Raw genomic sequence first — 18,497 nt, forward strand, 5'->3', positions numbered from 1 at the left:
AGGGAAGCCCTCACTTACCTTTTTATACCTTTCTCTACTCTGAATTTTTTAAAGCATGCTCCTGTGTTACTAATATTATCAATTTATGACATCAATAGTGGTGAGATTTGAGCTCATTTTGTTCTTCTTCCTACTCTTCTGGGTAACAAGAAGTCACAAACGTTATTGGTAGGTGGAAGGAGAAGAACAGCTAAAACACCAAAGGAGGTGGTGATGAGTAAACAGGGACTGGGGCTTGAAATGCCCAGGGAGGTGGCAGGAGCCAACGCCGGTGGGCTGAGGACAGGGAACAAACCTTGATGTAGTAGACGTCCCTGTCGTCCAGTATCAGTTCCAGGTGACCCATGCAGCCACTTTGCAGAGTGTCAATCTTTCCTGGGAGACAAAACGAGAGTTTAGAGACCAGGGTTCAATATCCTGGATCCGCCCCTGTGTTCACCAGGGGATGTCCTGCTGGCTTCCTAATCTCCGAGCCTGTGGCTCCTCGCCCATAAAATGGGGCTATATTTAGTGCCGACCTCAGAGGGTGGCTGAGGAATCCACAGTGAGCGGGCTGCATCTGGCACATGGCCGAGGGCACGGTGATGGGTAGGAACACTGTCATTACCGTCCAACTCAATTTTCTTCTTGGGATGGAGAAGCTTGAGCCGGAACTTCCTCTGGGGCCAGCTGTAGCTGACATCCACCCCGACGTCCCTGGGCACTTCCGACCTGGGTGTGCCCATGAAGACGTGGGCTGAGGCTTCTTGAGGGAGCCAGCAGTCCTTCTGGAAACACAGCAGAGTCCTCAAGATCAAGAACCCATCCAGGCCCCCCACCTTCAAAAACTTGAGTTCTTATGCTTATCCTTGTCCTGTTAAGAACAGATAAGAAGCCCCAAACCAGGAATTTGGGGATCCGTATCCTGGAGGAGAGTCCTACAGGACAACTCAGGACCACAGGGACAGGATCTCAGTTTGTTCAGCAAACAGCCAGGGAAGGAGGCTTATCGCACACCATCGGCACCCTGCCCAGATCCCCTCAGACCCCTTGACCAGCTCAGCATGCTCATCTCCCAGCTTCCGTGCACTTTGCTCTTAACCCCTGGCACCTGGGACCTCCAGAGCATTGCCCTCCGGCACAGGAGGGAAAAACATCCCGGCTCCTTAGCCTCAAGGGGACCAAACTCTGAGATAAACTCCTGCTCCAGGGATCACGCTGAGGCTGCCACCGCACCTGCCATCACTCCTGCTCAGCTTCTTCCCCTTCCCTACCCTATTTTCTCCACCCTCTTCCTGGGTCCTCCTGGAGTCTTTTCTTCATCCACACTTTTACCCAAATCCTTGGCTCCAGTCTGCTTCTGGGAAAACACAGCCTAAGACACGGGCCCCCTTTAAAAACCTGCACCAGGGACTTCCCTGGTGGTGCAGTGGTTAAGAATCCACCTGCCGATGCAGAGGACACGGGTTCGAGGCCTGGTCCGGGAAGATCCCACATGCCGCAGAGCAACTAAGCCCGTGCGCCACAACTACTGAGCCTGCGCGCTAGAGCCCGCGAGCCACGACTACTGAGCCCGCGTGCCACAACTACCAAAGCCCACGTGCCTAGAGCTCGTGCTCCGCAACAAGAGAAGCCACAATGAGCAGCCCACATACTGCAAAGAAGACCCAATGTAGCCAAAAATAAATAAAAATTAATTAATTTTTTAAAAAACCAACCCCGCATCATCGTCATTCATTTAGTACCAATAAATGTTGACTCCTGTGTGTGAGGCACAGCTGCAGGCACAGGGAATGCAACTGAGTGTTAGACACAAAGTCCCGCCCTCTTGGCACCTACATTCTAGAGGCGGAGGCACAGGACCTCCAGACACAGAAGTAGGTAAGCCAGCAGCTCACCACCACCAGCTGCTGAGCACTCTGCTGACAAACTCGGAGGGTCAGGGGTCCTGACAGGGTCGTTGTTCTGGACTGGGCGGTCAGGGAGGGAAGCTGCCTCTGAGGAGGGGGCATTTGATGAGACTTGAAGGAAGCAAGGGAAGGAGTTGAGTGGATGTCTGGGAAAGACTGTTCCAGGCAGAGGAAACAGTGCAAAGGCCCTGGGGCAGCAATGCACTTGGCATTTAATAAGGAGGAGGTCGGTGTGTCTGGAGAGCGGTGAGCCTGGTAAACATTTGCGGAGATGGGGAGGAGAGGCCGGCATGGCTGGATCAGTGAAAGCCTATTGGTCAGGGCGAGTGGGTCCTACTCTGAGAGGAATAGGAGCCACTGGAGAGTTCTGAGCAGGGGAGGGACACAGTCATTTTGGGATTTTGGAAGGTCTGTCTGGCTGCTGGTGGAGAACATATGGTAAGGAGACAAGAGCGGGAACTGGGAAATCAGATAGGGGGCTGCTGAGTGCCCATTCTGTGCCAGGTGCTGGGGACACAGGGGTGAGAAAAACAGGCACTGGATCTGTTCCCAGGAACTGAGTGACTAGTGGGGAAGACAGATCTTAACCAACTGGTTTCAGTAATGAACACAAATGTGATCTAAAGGGAAGGAACATGATCGTACTAGAGCACATAACAAGGGAATATGACCACTTCCGGGTAATCAGGGCAGGTTTCACTGAGGAGGTGACCCCCCTAAAGTGAGCTCTGAAGATTGATTCAGAGTTATAAGTCATCAAGCCAGGGACAGAGGATCCCTGGCTTGATGAACATGTGCAAGGGTCCTGAGGCAGGAGGGAGACTACAGCAGGACCAGCCCAGCTGGTCCTGCTCCAGGGAGGAGGCTTATGTCTTTATGAGTGATCCCCAAGGCTGAGGCCTGAGTAGAAGACCTAGGGAGACCCAGAACCTGGCTGGGAAAGGAGGAGCCATTCCGTAGGGCCTACCGGGGGGTGGAGGGTATAGGCAGCTTCCAGCAGATAGTGTTGGAGCCCCCGGTCCTGCTTCTTCAGCATCACAGCCGCAAACACAGGCACGGAGAGCAGGTAGGGCTGCCCGGCTGGAGGCCAGCTCACTTCAGTGCACAGCTGCCAGCCCCAAGTGCGGGACGCTGTGAGAAAGGGAGCAGGCAGCGTGGTCAGTAGAGAGCCACAGGGCTCGAGGCAGGCCATGGATGCACCCATCAGCAAAGAAGGAGCATCTCTACATTCTTTTGAGAAACAGTATTGTGTAGACATTAACTGTAACCCTGTGTAGACCAGGGTTTCTCAGCCTTGGCGCTATCGACACACTGGTCTGGATAATTTCTTGTTGTGGGAAGCTGTCCTGGACTCAACCCACTAGATACTGGTAGCACCTCCCGCACCAGGATGACACCCAAAAATGTCTCCAGACATTGCCAAATGTCCCCTGAGGGGCCAAAAATTGTCCCCAGTTGAGGACCCCTGGTGTAGACTATCAGAGTGTCAGGCAGTACTGTGTAGGACACAGACTCTGGAGCAAGAATGCCTGGATCCACATTCCAGTTCTGCCACTTCCCAGCTGTGTGACCTTGGACAAGTTACTTAACATCTCTGTGCTTTGGTGTTTCTCATCTGTCAGCTGGGAGTGATAACAGTTCCAGCCCCATGGTGTAGCTGTGAGGATTAACAGCTCAGCAAGCATTTAGGACAGAATTTAGCCTAAAGAAATCATTTAAGTAGGCCCCTCCCCCACCTCACCCCCAACATGACTGCAAGATCTGTGACTGTTTGGTATACCTCCTTCCCCTCTGTTTTCAATTTTGTTGCCTTTCACCTGATGTTACTATCAAAAAATTTTCTCATGCTATTAAAATATGTCCTTCATTACAGAGCTTAAAGGTTATGGGATATCTCAGTACTTTACTAAACCAGGAATTGGCAAACATTTTCTGTATATGGCCAGATAGTAAATATTTGAGGTTCTGCTGGTCACACAGTCTGTTACTCAACTCTGCTGTTGCTGAAGAAAAGCCACAGGCAACGGGCGTGGCTCTGCACCAATAAAACTTCATTTATGGACACTGAAATATGAATTTCACAAATTTCTCATGTTATGAAATAGTCCTTTTGATTATTTTTCTGCATTTGGAAATGTAAAAGCCTATTCTTAGCTCAAAGGCCCTTATAATAAGCCATTCGCCTACTGTTGGATATTTGAGTTGTTGCCTATTTTTTTGCTCTGTAAATAATGATGCAACGAACATCTCTGGGCACAGGGCATTTTAAGATGATTTTGGTTTATTTTCATAAGGTAGAGTTCTAGAAGCAGCATCATTGAGTTAAGGGGCATAAGTACTTTTAGGGCAGAAGAGTAACTCTGGAATTTGGACCTGGCATCTTACCCCTCAGCCCCCAGGACAACCATCTTGGGACAATGACACGGAGGCCCTGCTGGCACCTACCTTCCTTGTCGGTACAGGATTGGGCCTCAGAAGGGATGTGAGCGTGACTGAGGCTCCTCATGCCATCCCCAGTGATGAGAAACAGCTGAGAGCTGGGTGGGAAAGGAGGAACGTGCCAGGCGAGTTGCTTTCATTCAACCATAAAGCCACCAGGGCAAGGCACTAGGGCAAATCCCACTATCAACAGGACAGGCCTTTGGGGAGTCTGCACACTGGTGGGGGAGACACTCCATGAACACAGAGGGTGACAAGCACTGTGAAAAACCTAAAATAGGGCACGGCATGGGCATAGGGTCTGTCCTGGAGACAGAGCGGGACGTTCTTCAGCTCAGGGTTCGGAAAGGACTCTCTGTAGGGGTAACATTCGGTCAGAGAATCAAAGGATGAGAAGGAGCCAGCACTCCAAACAAAGGGAACAGCAGGTCAAAGGCCCTGGGGTGGGAGAAAAGGGGGCTCTTTGGTAGCACAGATAAAAGGGTGGTGAGAGGGGGTCAGAATGGAAGGGGGTAGTGAGGGGCAGGAAGGAGTGACAGGAGACAGGTGAGGGGGGTGGGCAGGGCCTCCATCGGGCAGGAGAATCTTGTGGAGTGGGGTTATCCTAGAAGCAAGCAAGGGATTTTAAACGGGAGGGGGGAACACGGTAGGACTTAACTGACATTTTAAAGGACTCTACTGGCTGCTGCTGGGAGAGGGTCAGGAGGGCAGCAGTGCCTCCAGCAAGGGTGGGGCACAGGGAAGGAGGCAGGTGGAGGTGGGGGCGGCCTAGCTTCTCCCGTTTCCTTGGAAATCATTGTTCTCTAAGTGTCACCTCTCCAGGGGGCTGGGGACAAGCAGGCCTCAGGAGGGACCCCCGGAAATTGCTGAGGAGTGTGGGAATCCCCACCTCTAGGCTGCCCTCAGTCCCTGTCACAGACACACCCACCCCACCTTGACACATGTGCACACACACGCACGCCCACGTATAGCCCACTCACCGACATGCGCACACACTCTCCCAAACACGCCCACAGACACACATTCACATACACAGACTCGCAGGCGCATCCTTAGGCGCACACACTCACAGGTACACGGGGTCAGACACAGGTGCACACGCAAGGTGACCGTGCACACACTCCCACAGACACAGGCACCCACACCTGTGCCCAGCCTGGCTCGCACACAGGTGCACTCACGGGCTCCCTCTCCAGGTGCGGGAACCCACCTGAAGCGGAGCAGCTCCACAGCCTCCTCGGGTGTGTTCAGATGCACCTTGAGGTCCTGGCCCTTCTTTATCCGGATCCCTCCATCCAGGCTGGCGGTGCCACGGACGCCGGTCACCCACCTCAGCCCAGCCTGCCCCAGGGTGCCCACTGTGCCCATCTGTGCCGAGATCTGGAGCAGGGCGCTGAGGAAGAGGCACACAACTGCATCCTGCAGCCCCAGGCAACGGCAAAGCCAGCACCAACCCACCCGGCTGCTCTCCGTGGTCCTGAGCCAGAGCAGCCCCTCCACCATGGACACCACTGACCGTGCACTCCATGTGTGCCAAGCACTCTACACATCGCCATCGAATCCTCACCATCACTAGTCTCATTTTACAGATGGGGAAACCGAGGCTCAGCGAGGTGACACCAGCTGTGTGGGTCCCACAGTTGGGACATGGGACAGCCAGTTCTGGAGCCCCAGCTGACTGAGCCCAAACCCAGAGTCTCCAATGTCAAAAAGCAGCCATCAACAGGACACCCACATACCCCACATCAGACCCAGAAACCAAGGACAGGTCGGCTTAGTGGCTGGGACAGTTGCCCAGCAGGCCTGGGAAGGTGAGCATTGTCAAATTCTGCTCAAAATCCTTCGTGCCATGTGGCCCTGGGTCAGCTGTGCACTCATCCCTGAGTCTCAGTTTCCTCAACCCTTAGTGGGAAGAAGGAAAGTGTCCACCTCGTGAGCGGCCATGTGAGTTCAGTGGGCTCAGAGCCCATGTGCCTTAAATGCTTTTCCCTCTCTCCCATCTCCCCTCCCCTCAGAGGCAGAGGAAGCAGAGGGAAGAGTGGACTTGTGGCACGAGACGAATCCCAGCTGCCTCACACTGCTGTGCCACCTCGGGCATGGAACCTCACCTTGCCAAGCCTCAGTCTTCTCACCTGTAAAGTGGGTGTAGCCGCCCACGTTCTCCTCAAAGTCTCTTGGCACAAAAAACACTCCATCAACAGTAGTTGATATAACAGGTGGTCAGCAGAGCGGGGCTCCCCTCCAGCCCATGCTGATGCCCCAGCTCTCTGCAGGGGGAGGCCCCCACCCACCCACCTCCCCCAGCTCTGAGGAGCCAGCTACCTGGGCTTGACATAACCATTCACAGAGAAATCCGAGCGCTGCTGGAAGTTGGCTGTCCCTCCGACCTGGATGTTGATGGCAGCCGAGGCATTTAGGGTCAGCCGGGCTAGGAGTCCAGACATGGTGGGAAAAGTGAGCTCCTCCATGGCCAGGTTCAGCCTTCGGTTCACCTGCACTTCCTGCCCCTGCAGTCAGAGGACCATAACAGTGCACGTGACGGCCTCACTTACCCCTCACACAGCCCTCAGAGGGGACCTTATCATTGTCTCCAGTTTCCAGATGAGAAAACAGAGCCCACAAACAGATAAAATAACCCGGCCGAGCCCATGTAGCTAGAAACAGGAAGAGCTGGGGTTTGAACCAAGATAATTTACCAAGGGACATGGTCAGAGGTCAAGCATCCAGGGTCAGCCAGGTAAGGAGGGGTGTGGGCCCTGCCTGCGGTACAGAGCACTTAGTATGTGCCAGGCACACTCTAAACGTGTTGTTGCAATTTTACTGCATGAAGTCACTTGATTCAACAGCTCTATGAAGTAGATATTATTATACTATTACTAGTCTATCATTCCCATTTCACAGATAAAGAAACTGAGGCCGTGGCAAGTTCAGCAACATGCCCAAGGTGGTAAGTGGTACAGCCAGTTTTTGAACTTGGGCAGTCTGGCTCCAAATTCCAGGCTCTTAAGTCTGAAAGTACTTTAGTATTTCCCCAAAGCATCAAAGGAAACATCTTTGGACCAGACGACAGGGAGGGGCCAAGCCCAGCCTGAGGTACCTTCAGGAGCTTGACAGCAAGCTCGGCCAGGTTCAGGGACCGGCGTGTCACATGACTCCCCATCGCCCCGCAGTTCACAAAGCTCAGCTCGTGCCCAAAAACCTTCATGCTCAGCTTACACTGCAGTGCCCGCCGCTCCCGATGCCTCTGGGCCACCTGTAACCAGGAACAGGTCTGGGTTAGCCGGGCAAGGTACCTGGACTTTGGGAGGGGGAAGGGGCTCCTGGAGAGAAAAGTGAAGGGCTTGTGGGGTCCAGAACAGGGCTTGCAAAACTCACGGCCCAGAGACAGAACCTGCATATGTGTTTTCTTGGACCTGCACAGTCTGCTCAATGCCCAGTGCAGTGTGTGTGTGTGTGTGTGACAGAGAGACAGAGACAGAGAGAGAGAGAGTTTTAGCAAACTTTATTTCGGAATAATTTTCGACATACAGAAAAGTTACTTCCCCAAAGAAGACATACAGATGGCCAAAAAGCACATGAAAAGATGCTCAACATCACTAATTATTAGAGAAATGCAAATCAAAACTACCATGAGGGGGACTTCCCTGGTGGTCCAGTGGCTAAGACTCCCTGCTCCCAATACAGGGGGCCCGGGTTCGATCCCTGGTCAGGGAACTAGATCCCACATGCTGCAACTAAAAAGATCCCTCGTGCCGCAACTAAGACCCGGTACAGCCAAAAAAAAAAAAAAAAAAATTAAAAAAAAAGAAAACAAAAAAACAAAAAAACTACCATGAGGTATCACCTCACGTCTGTCAGAATGGCCATCATCAAAAAAATCTACAAACAATAAATGCTGGAGAGGGTGTGGAGAAAAGGGAACCCTCCTGCACTGTTGGTGGGAATGTAAATTGATACAGCCACTACGGAGAACAGCATGGAGGTTCCTTAAAAAACTAAAAATAGAACTACCATATGATCCAGCAATCCCACTCCTGGGCATATATCCAGAGAAAACCATAATTCGAAAAGATACATGCCCCCCAATGTTCATCGCAGCACTGTTTACAATAGCCAAGACACGGAAGCAACCTAAATGTCTACTGACAGATGAATGGCTAAAGAAGATGTGGTACATATATACAGTGGAATATTACTCAGTCATAAAAAGAACAAAATAATGCCATTTGCAGCAACATGGATGGACCTAGAGATTGTCATACTGAGTGAAGTAAGTCAGACAGAGAAAGACAAACATCATATGATTCGCTTATAGGTGGAATCTAAAAAAATGGTACAAATGAACTTATTTACAAAACAAAAATGAGTTACAGATGTAGAAAGCAATCTTATAGCTGCCAGGGGGGAAAGGGAAGGCAGGGATAAATTGGGAGACTGGGACTGACATATACACACTACTATATCTAAAATAGATATAACTAATAAGGACTTGCTGTGCAGCACAGGGAACTCTCCCCACTATTCTGTAATGACCTATAAGGGAAAAAAAATCTAATAGCGAGTGGATATAGGTACGGGTATAACTGAGTCCCTTTGCTGTACACCTGAAACTAACACAACATCGTAAATCAACACTACTCCAATAAGAAAATATTTTTTGAAGTTGCAAAGATAGTACCGAGAGCTCCTATGGACCCGTCACCCTGTTTCCTCCATTGTTAACATCTTACATGACCAGGAAACATGGTGAAAACTAAGAAATCAACACCGGCATGTTATTAACTAAACTCTGGACTTTATCGGACTTTTCCACCCCACCCTCTTTCTATTCCAGGATCCAATCTGGGTGCCACATGGCATTTAGTGTTGTGTCATGTCTCTTCAGTCTGCCCTGGTCTGTGACAGTTTCTTGGTCTTTATTTTTCATGCAGTGTGTACTTTTAAATTTATTTCTGATATTTAAAAAGTGGGAGATTTTCTATAAAATCCACGTAGCCAGCTTCTCAAAAAAGAGAATTATTGGCCTGTCTCCCCCTCCCTCCCAACCTGCACTCACAACAAGGGGCAACAAGTGTTCAGAGCTGAGCAGTGGCTGCCACCCTGAGCTGAGGCCTGTGCTACATGCCTGACTGCCATACTCCCCACCATTCCCTGCTGTCTCTCCAACACTCAGGCCAAGGACTGTTGCCATTCGTCACTGTGCTTGTGCAAAATATATCTTGGGATGTGAATCTATCACAAGGGAGAAAACAACAGACCAAAGGGATTGTGGATTCTAAGAAAAAACATTTATATCCAGCCCACCGCCCTTATTCAAGTTACTTGCTGGCCCCAGATCTGGTCCAAGAGGCTTTTGATGGTAGGGACCGCGTCCTGATCATCTTTGTGCTCCTGGGCCCTGGGGTCACAGTTGGTGGTTAGTAAACGTGTTAACGTTTGAACAAATGCCCCAGCCACCACCTTGATTACCCCCAGATGTATGTGGAAATGACATTTATAAGAGCAAAAAGATGCTAACGATCTCATTGTCTATTGTTGGGGCAACGGTTACGTAAAGTGAGACCCCACCCACAGAAAGGGTGTCAAAATGTATGCGTACAATGAGTTTTCAGTAAGAAAATACTCAAGTAACAATATGAAGTGGGAAAGCGGGGAAAGCACACACACACCCTAGCAGTTCCGCTGCTAGGTACACACTGGACAGAAATGTGCACATATATTCACCAAAGAGACATGCACAAAATGTTCACTGTACTACCCATAATAAGCCAGGAACTGGAAACTACCCAAAAGCCCACCAAAAGTAAATGGATAAAGAAACTGTGTTATAGTCACACCATGGGATGCTACACAGCAAGGAGAATGAACAAGCTGTAAGTACACACAGCAACATAGATGGATCTCATGGACACACTTTAAGCAAAAGAAGTCAGACACAAAAAAAGAGGATGTGAGCAGCATTATTCACAATCGTCACAAGATGGAAACAAACCAAGGTTAAGGGACACACAAAACGTGGCCCATCCATACAATGCACTGTTATCCAGCCTTAAGAAGGAATGAAGCACAAAAACAGACATATAGATCAATGGAACAGAATAGAGAGCCCAGAAATAAACCCACACACCTACAGTCAAGTAATCTATGACAAAGTAGGCGAGAACATACAATGGAGAAAAGACAGTCTCTTCAGCAAGTGCTGATGGGAAAGCTGGACAGCCGCGTGTAAATCAATGAAGTTAGAACACGCCCTCTCACCATACACAAAAATAAACTCAAAATGCCTCAAAGACTTAAACATAAGACATGACACCATAAAACTCCTAGAAGAGAATATAGGCAAACATTCTCTGACATAAATTGTAGCAATGTTTTCTTAGGTCAGTCTCCCAAGGCAAAAGAAATAAAGGCAAAAATAAACAAACGGGACCTAACCAAACTTATAAGCTTTTGCATAGCAAAAGAAACCAAAAACAAAACAAAAAGACAGCCTACGGACTGGGAAGAAATACTTGCAAATGATACAACCGACAAGGGATTAATTTCCAAAATATATGAACAGCTCATATAGCTCAATATCAAAAAAACAAACAACCCAATCAAAAAATGGGCAGAAGACCTAAGTAGACATTTCTCCAAAGAAGACATACAGGTGGCCAAGAAGCACATGAAAAGATGCTCAACATCACTAATCATTAGAGAAATGCAAATCAAAACTACAATGAGGTATCACCCCACACCAGTTATAATGGGCATCATCAGAAAATCTACAAACAACAAATGCTGGAGAGGGTGTGGAGAAAAGGGAACCCTCTTGCACTGTTGGTGGGAGTGTAAATTGGTACAGCCACTATGGAGAACAGTCTGAAGCATCCTTAAAAAACTAAAAATAGAACTACCATATGATCCAGCAATCCCACTCCTGGGCATATATCCGGAGAAAACTCTAATTCAAAAATATACATGCACCTCAATATTTACAGCAGCATGATTTACAATAGCTAAGACATGGAAGCAACGTAAGTGTCCATTGAGAGATGAATGGATAAAGAAGATGTGGTACATATACACAATGGAATACTACTCAGCCATAAAAAAGAATGAAATAATGCCATTTGCAGCAACGTGGAGGGACCTAGAGATTATCATACTAAGTGAAGTCAGAGAGAGAATGACAAATATCGTATGCTATCACTTATATGTGGAATCTAAAAAAAATGATATAAATGAACTTATTTACAAAACAGAAACAGACTCACAGATATAGAAAACAAATTTATGGTTACCAAAGGGGAAAAGGGGTTGGGGAGGGATAAATTAGGAGTTTGGGATTAACATATACACACTACTATATATAAAATAGATAAATAACAAGGACCGACTGTATAGCACAGGGAACTATATTCAATATCTTGTAATAACCTATAATGGAAAAGAATCTGAAAAAGTATATGTGTGTGTGTGTATATATTCAGGTATGTATGTATGTATACATATATGTGTTTATATACATACGTGTATGTATGTATACATATACGCAGGTGTGTATACATAAACGTATGTATATATATAACTGAATCACTTTGCTGTACACGGGAAACTATCATATTATAATCAACTATACTTCAATTAAAAAACTATTTGTGCAATAGAAAAAAGAAAGGAATGAAGTACTGATACATGCCACAGTACAAATGAACCTTAAAAACGTGCTCAGTGAAAGAAGCCAGACACAGAAGGCCGCATATTGTATGATTCTGTTTATATGAAATGTCCAGAATAGGTAAATCTATAGAGACAGAAAGCACACTAATGGTTGCCAGGGGCTGGGAAATGAGGGAACGGGGCGTGACTGCTAATGAGCGTGGGGTCTCCTTGGGGTGATGAAAATGTTTGGAACTAGACAGAGGTGGTGGTTGCACAAGGCTGTGGATATACTACGTGTCACTGAACTGTAGACTTTAAAATAGTTAATTTTATGTTTACGTGAGCTTCACCTCATTTTTTTAAAGAGTACACGGTGAATGATTCCATTTATATTAAGTTCACAAAAGAAGCTGGATGTGACCTCTGCTGTCAACCATATTGAAGTAACAAGGACTGGACTTATCTTCCCACGTGGAGCAACAGATGAAACAAAAGTTCCCAAGACATGAGACATCAGGTAATGTGAGACAGTGAACCCAAGAGATGGGAAACAGCAAGGTGAGCCCCAGCTTACTGCCTGGAGAGAGCTCAGGCTGAGGTGCAGGGAGGGGAACAGCGGGGCATGACAGACTCTCGGGGTTGAGGATCTGGGAGTCCAGGGAGACCAAGGTAGCTGGACTTTGCAGGGCAGAGTACAAGAGAGGAAAGAGCCACACAGAGAAAGAACTCTAGAAATCTCCAGAGGGTCCCAAGGATCTCTGTAACATTGCATTAGGCAAAGATTTCTTAGATGTAACACCCAAAACTTTATGCGTAAGAGAAATGGATAAACTTGAGTTCATTGAAATCAAGAACATCTGCTCTTCAAAAGACACTGTTAAGAGAATGAAAAGACCATGACATACACTGGGAGAAAATATTTGCAAGTCACATATCTGATACAAGCCTTGTGTTCAGAATGAGGAGGAATTTTCAAAACTCAGTCATAAGAAGCCAACCGAATTTTTAAAAAAGGATAAAATATTTGAACGTACACTTCACCAAAGAGGTATGGATGACAAGTAAGCACCTAAAAGATGCCCAACATCAGTAGCATTAGGAAAATGTACTTTAAAGCCCCAAGATACTACTACAAACAATTAGAATAGCAAACACTAAAAAGTCTAATCCTACCAAGTGTTGGCCAGGATGTACAAGAATTAAAACTCTCATACGCTGCTGGTGGGAATGCAAAATGGTACAACCACTTCGCAGAACAGTTTAGCTAGCTCTTACACAAGTAAACATACAACTACCGTATGATCTAAGCCATCCCATCCTTAGATATTTACCCGAGACATGAAAACATATATTTATATGAAGACTTGTACACGAATGTTCATAGCAGTCCTACTTGTAACAGCCCAAAACTGGACATAACACAAATATGCACCAACAGGTGAATACATAAACAGACTGTGGTTCATCCATACCATGAACCACTACATGGCCACAGGAAGAAATAAACTATTAGTATACTCTACAATATGGATGAATCTCAAAATACTTACACTGAATAAAGGAAGCCAGGCCAAAAAGGAGTACATGCTTTAAAAACAAAAGTATACGCTGTATAATTCCATTTATGCAACATTCCAGAAAATACAAACATCTATTTTGACAGAAGAAGCCTATCACAACAGGGAACAGGAGGAAGGGATTAAGAAGCACAAAGAAACCTTTGGGGGTGATGGATATGTTGATTTAGTTGGTGATGGTTTCATGGTATATACATATGTCAAAACCTATCAAATTGTACACTTTAAACACATACCATTTATTGTAGTTTGATTATATCTCAACAAAGCTGATTTTAAAGTAGAGTTCATTGATGCTTTTAGGGGTCAGAACAGTGGTTACCCTTGGGTATGGGTGGGTAAATCAGAAGGGGGGGGCCGAAGAGGGTGTCTGGGGAGCTGATGAGGGTCTGGGCGCTCGTTGTAAAGATGTGTTCCACTGGGGGAAACACATGAGGTGGGCACTTCTCTATGTATGTGATACAGCTCACTACTGAGATCTGGACCGGAAATTTGCTTCTGTAAGGGGGTGGGAGGGCAGGGTCAGAGTTCATGGACATCTGGGTCCCCCAGTCCCAAAGCCCAAGCTGACACCTGACAGCATAGAGGAGTGGGCGTGAGGTGGGCTTGGGCGTTTCCCTTACCTTCCGCTGCAGGTCTCTCATCTTTGTGGACCTTTCTCCTGGACAGGCGGGGTTGGCTGGCTGTGGTGTAGGCCCTGGTCCTGGCTCTGGGGGCTTTTCCGCCTGGGCCTGTCTCTCCTCTTCCTGCCCCCAGAATGACTTCGGGCCAAATAGCCTGCCGGCTATTTCCTCGGCATTTTCCAGCCGGAGCCCCAGCTAGGAAGGAAAGCCAGGGGCTCAGGGAGGAGTAACCCAGTCACAAGGTTGACCAAGAGCTATGGGGTTGGGAGCTTGAACAGGGGGCCCTCGGCTCCCCAGGGTCCATCCAGGCCCAAGTGCCAAGAGGTACAATCTTAGAAAGTCATCAAGCTCCAGATCTACTTGGCAAGTGCCACAAAGCAAGTTCCTACTGATTCTTTAAGCCCTGGTTCAAATGTCACCACCTCTGGGAAGCCTTCCCTAAATTCCCATATCACTCCCTTCACACATTCTCCCTCCCCTCCCCCAGCCAAATTTATCACTCCTTCCTCTGAGTGTCAAGCACACTACTCCAAGGTCACACTCAGACTAATTTGTGTGTCTCCCTTGCAAGATCCTGAGTTCCATGAGGACAGGGACCTGTGTCTCATTCACTAAGCACACTCAACCCCTGGTGGTATGGTTAATTCTGTGTCTACTTGATTGGGCCACGGGGTGCCCAGATATTTGGTCCAACATTATTACAGGCATTACTGTTAGAGCATTTTTGGATGGCTTTAACATTTTAGATCAGTAGACTGAGTCAAGCAGATTGCCCTCCATAATGTGGGTGGGCCTCATCCAATCAGTTGAAGGCCTGAATAAAACAAAAGTCTGCCGTTCCTCCAAATAAGAGGGAATTCCTCCTGCCTGACTACCTTCAGACTGGCACACTGGCTTTTTCCTGCCTTCAGACGGGAACTACACCATCAGCTCTCCTGGCTCTCCAGCATGCTGACTGCAGGTCTGGGACTTGTCAGCCTCCATAATCCTATTGAAAGAGTTCTATGTCTCTGGAGAACCCTGACTAACAGATGAGCTGGTTGATTCTCAAAATTTGATGGATGAACGAACAAGTCCCTCCTTCCTTCCATCTGCCCATCCATCCACCCATCTGTTCACTCACTCTTGCATCCCTTCTTTCCATCCTCCCATCCAAGTGTCTCTGAGAGCATTTGCAGAGAAATCACCAGAGGGTCAGCCTTGAGCCCCGCGGGCAAAGTTTGGATGATAGGTGCCCTGTTCTCCATAAATTAGAAAGGGTTGGGATACGGCACAGAGCACCCTCCCTCAGACAAGCTACAGGGACCTGGGGGGAAGAAATGGAAGGGTCCCAAGTCAATCCATTACTTTAAAGTTTGCTGGACAATAAAGAAAAATCAACACTTGCCAGATGCACACACACAAAATAAATAAAGTTTGCTACTCTATTTCTGTTCCTTAAACACACTAAGCCCTTTCTCTTAGGAACTCTGCACATACTGGGCCCCCTCCCTGGAAGGCTCTTACCTCAGCTTTTCACATGACTGCTTTTGTTCATCCTTCAGATCTCAGCTGAAACTTCACCTCCCTAAACACACTACTTAAAGTTGCCATCGTTTTATCAATGTGTCTACTCATTTCTTATCTGTCTACCTCTCTGGGCTGTGAGCACCAAGTGGGCAGAGATATGTCTCTCTTGTTCATCATCATATTCTCAGAGCCCAGCACAGGGCCTGGTACATGTCAGGTAGAAGATGGATATTGTCCAATGATGACAGGTGGATAGATGGATGCAAGGATGGATAGATAAGTGGGAGAATAGATTAAGAGATGTGTGGGTGAGGAGACTGATAGATAGATGTATGGGTGGGTGGAAGGGTAGATGAATAAATAGGTGAATGAGAGGGTAGATGGAGAGGTGGGTAGACAAGTACATAAATGAACAGATGGATGAGGATAGAAGGATGGATAGGTGGATGGATGGACAGAGAAGAGGTATAGACGTATGGAAGAGCAGGTGGATGGATGGGTACGTGGGTAGGTGACTAGGTGGATGGATGGGTGGGTGACTGAGAGAATAAATAGATGATTGAGTGAAAGTGCAGATGGAGAGATGAGTGGGAGGGTAGATGGATGAGAGGGATTAATGAGATGGATAGATGAATAATGGATGGATGACAGATGGGGTGTGAATGGATGGGTGGGTGGGTGGGTGGAAGGATGGATAGGTGAGTGGATGGATGACAACTGGAAGAATAGATGGGTAGGTGAGAAGGCAGATGGAGAGACGATGCAAAGTACATAGATGGATGAGAAGGAGGGAGGGAAGGAGGGATGGGGTGGGTGGTAGTTGAATGGATTTATGTATCAGTCAGTAGGTGGGTGAATACATGGGTGGATAGGCAGACAGACGGGTGGGTAGACGTCAAAAGCTGGAAGTATAAGATGTGAGAGTAGATCTATAGATACAAGAGGTGATGGATGGAAAGATAGATGAATGGCCCCAAGCCCAGGAGAGGCCCTGAGGAGAAGCAAGGCCCCCTCTTACCTCTAGGAGGTTGAAGGCACGACCAAGGGCATGGACAGTCAGGTTGGCTGTGGCAGAACGGGGAAGGAAGGAGGCCGGAGAGAAGAGAAGGGTACCCTCCAGGTTGGCTCCCAGGCTGCCCGATGCTAGAACAGACAGAGGATCAGTATACACCACACCGTTAACCGGGTGGGAGCTGGCCACCATCGCCGGAGACAGGGCCAGACACACAGTGCATCCTCTTGGCCAGGATAGGAAGCTCAGACCTAAGCCTTACCAAGGGCAGAGGGAAGGTCAGAACAGAAGGGTCACAAATGTACCCACACCTGCTGACAGGCAGAGAGGGGGCAGCCAGAGCACCCCACCCCCAGACTTGCTGAGCAGTTGAGGGGGTTTGGGTACCTAAGCTAGAACAGGGTCCCTTCTTGATTCTGATTAATTACAAGGAGGCAGCTGTCTCTCTTCGATGTTAATCTCCTTTTTTCACCCAGGAAAAAGCAGTTCTCAAATTCACAGCCCTCGGCAGGCAAGGATCCATGAGAATTGAACAACAGTGTTTCACAGATACTGCATTTCTTTTTAGGATAACCCTATTTTTACAGAGTTAAACTGATCTTCCACTAATGGTAGGGATAAAAGGTTTCCTTTTAGAATAAGTGTAAGTTTAAAAGAACCAGTTTAGAGAAAAGATGGAAGTACTATTCAGTTGAATGCTATGAAGTGGCTCACACTTAACTATTTTTTAACTCTTCCAACAAAAATGGCAGGTGCTATTTTGGATACAGCAAAAAGATAAAAATAAAAAAATCAAGGAAGTGGCATGTGAATATTTGACATTTGGGAAATGGTATCTTTGATCCACATGTCCTCAGGAGTTAGAACTCCCAGGTCCCCAAGCCTTTGTGGTCCCAGAGCAGGACAATACCTGCCCAGGATGCCCATACCTGAGCGGAAGGTGACGTCAGAGTAGGACGAGTGTTTCCAGGTCTCTGGATGGAACTCTTGGCTGACAATGTCCTCAGGGATGGCCTCCCGGAGGGCCCGTTTCAGGGGGTCGCCCGTCTCCAGCAACTGCAGGAGGTGACTCCACACAAAGGAGCCCACTGGAGTCCCAGCGCAGCCAGTGGGGAGGGGAGGGGGGAATGGTGAGGGAGGACCCGGAGCTGGCACAACCCAGAGAAAAGACCCCGCAACCCCCATTCCTGGGTCCTGCTATTTCCACCCACCAGGGGCTTCTCAGGAGCCTAGCTACTGAGAACCACATCCTCTTTGAAGAAACGGCGGCAAAGAGCAGTGCCTTAATGGAACTTAGAAATCTAGCCTGTGCAGGGCATTCTGACATGCTTTCCAGAAGGAAAAGGGGGGTATTGTGGGCAAAGTCCTGGTTTGAAAGTCAGCCCTGAGTCTGAATCCCAGTTCCACCATTAATGAGCTGTGTGACCTTGGGCTGGTTACTCTACCTATCTGAGCCTTAGTTTCCTCATCTGTAAAATGAACTATAATGACCTATCTCTCAGGGCTGTTTGTGCAGATCAGTCAAGGGCAGTGCCTGGACCTAAAGGACTGAGTATCATTCAGGGCTGGGAAAGGGGTGACATGCAGTCCGCGATGGGGACCCTCTGAGGCTCTCTAGAGTGGTAAAAATGAAATGAGAGCACCAATGAGAAAGTCCAACGGAGGATATTATTCTAACTGGGAACCCCAGTCCTCTTGCCTGTCCCAGAGGATGTCTCAGAATGCCCAGCAGGGAGCTTCTGGAACAATCCACACGGAACAGAGCTGAGTCTGCCTTTTGTTTCCATCAGGCAACATGCAA

At 48.0% G+C, this 18,497-nt stretch overlaps 1 protein-coding gene across 1 annotated transcript in view; it reads right to left on the minus strand.

Annotated features, from left to right (window-relative positions):
- Window positions 1-18,497, minus strand: part of LOC116740470 — a 176,760-nt gene that overhangs the window by 123,615 nt on the left and 34,648 nt on the right. Inside the window, exons 13-22 of the mRNA XM_032606118.1 lie at window positions 17,626-17,784; window positions 16,703-16,827; window positions 14,176-14,370; window positions 7,426-7,581; window positions 6,651-6,835; window positions 5,539-5,721; window positions 4,335-4,426; window positions 2,857-3,020; window positions 608-767; window positions 296-375 (exon numbers count right to left, since the gene is read on the minus strand). Of these exons, the coding sequence (XP_032462009.1) occupies window positions 296-375; window positions 608-767; window positions 2,857-3,020; window positions 4,335-4,426; window positions 5,539-5,721; window positions 6,651-6,835; window positions 7,426-7,581; window positions 14,176-14,370; window positions 16,703-16,827; window positions 17,626-17,784 (1,499 nt within the window). The remainder of the gene's footprint in view (window positions 1-295; window positions 376-607; window positions 768-2,856; window positions 3,021-4,334; window positions 4,427-5,538; window positions 5,722-6,650; window positions 6,836-7,425; window positions 7,582-14,175; window positions 14,371-16,702; window positions 16,828-17,625; window positions 17,785-18,497) is intronic.

The sequence above is a fragment of the Phocoena sinus genome, chromosome 15 (assembly GCF_008692025.1).
Source record: "Phocoena sinus isolate mPhoSin1 chromosome 15, mPhoSin1.pri, whole genome shotgun sequence".
NCBI lineage: Eukaryota > Metazoa > Chordata > Mammalia > Artiodactyla > Phocoenidae > Phocoena > Phocoena sinus.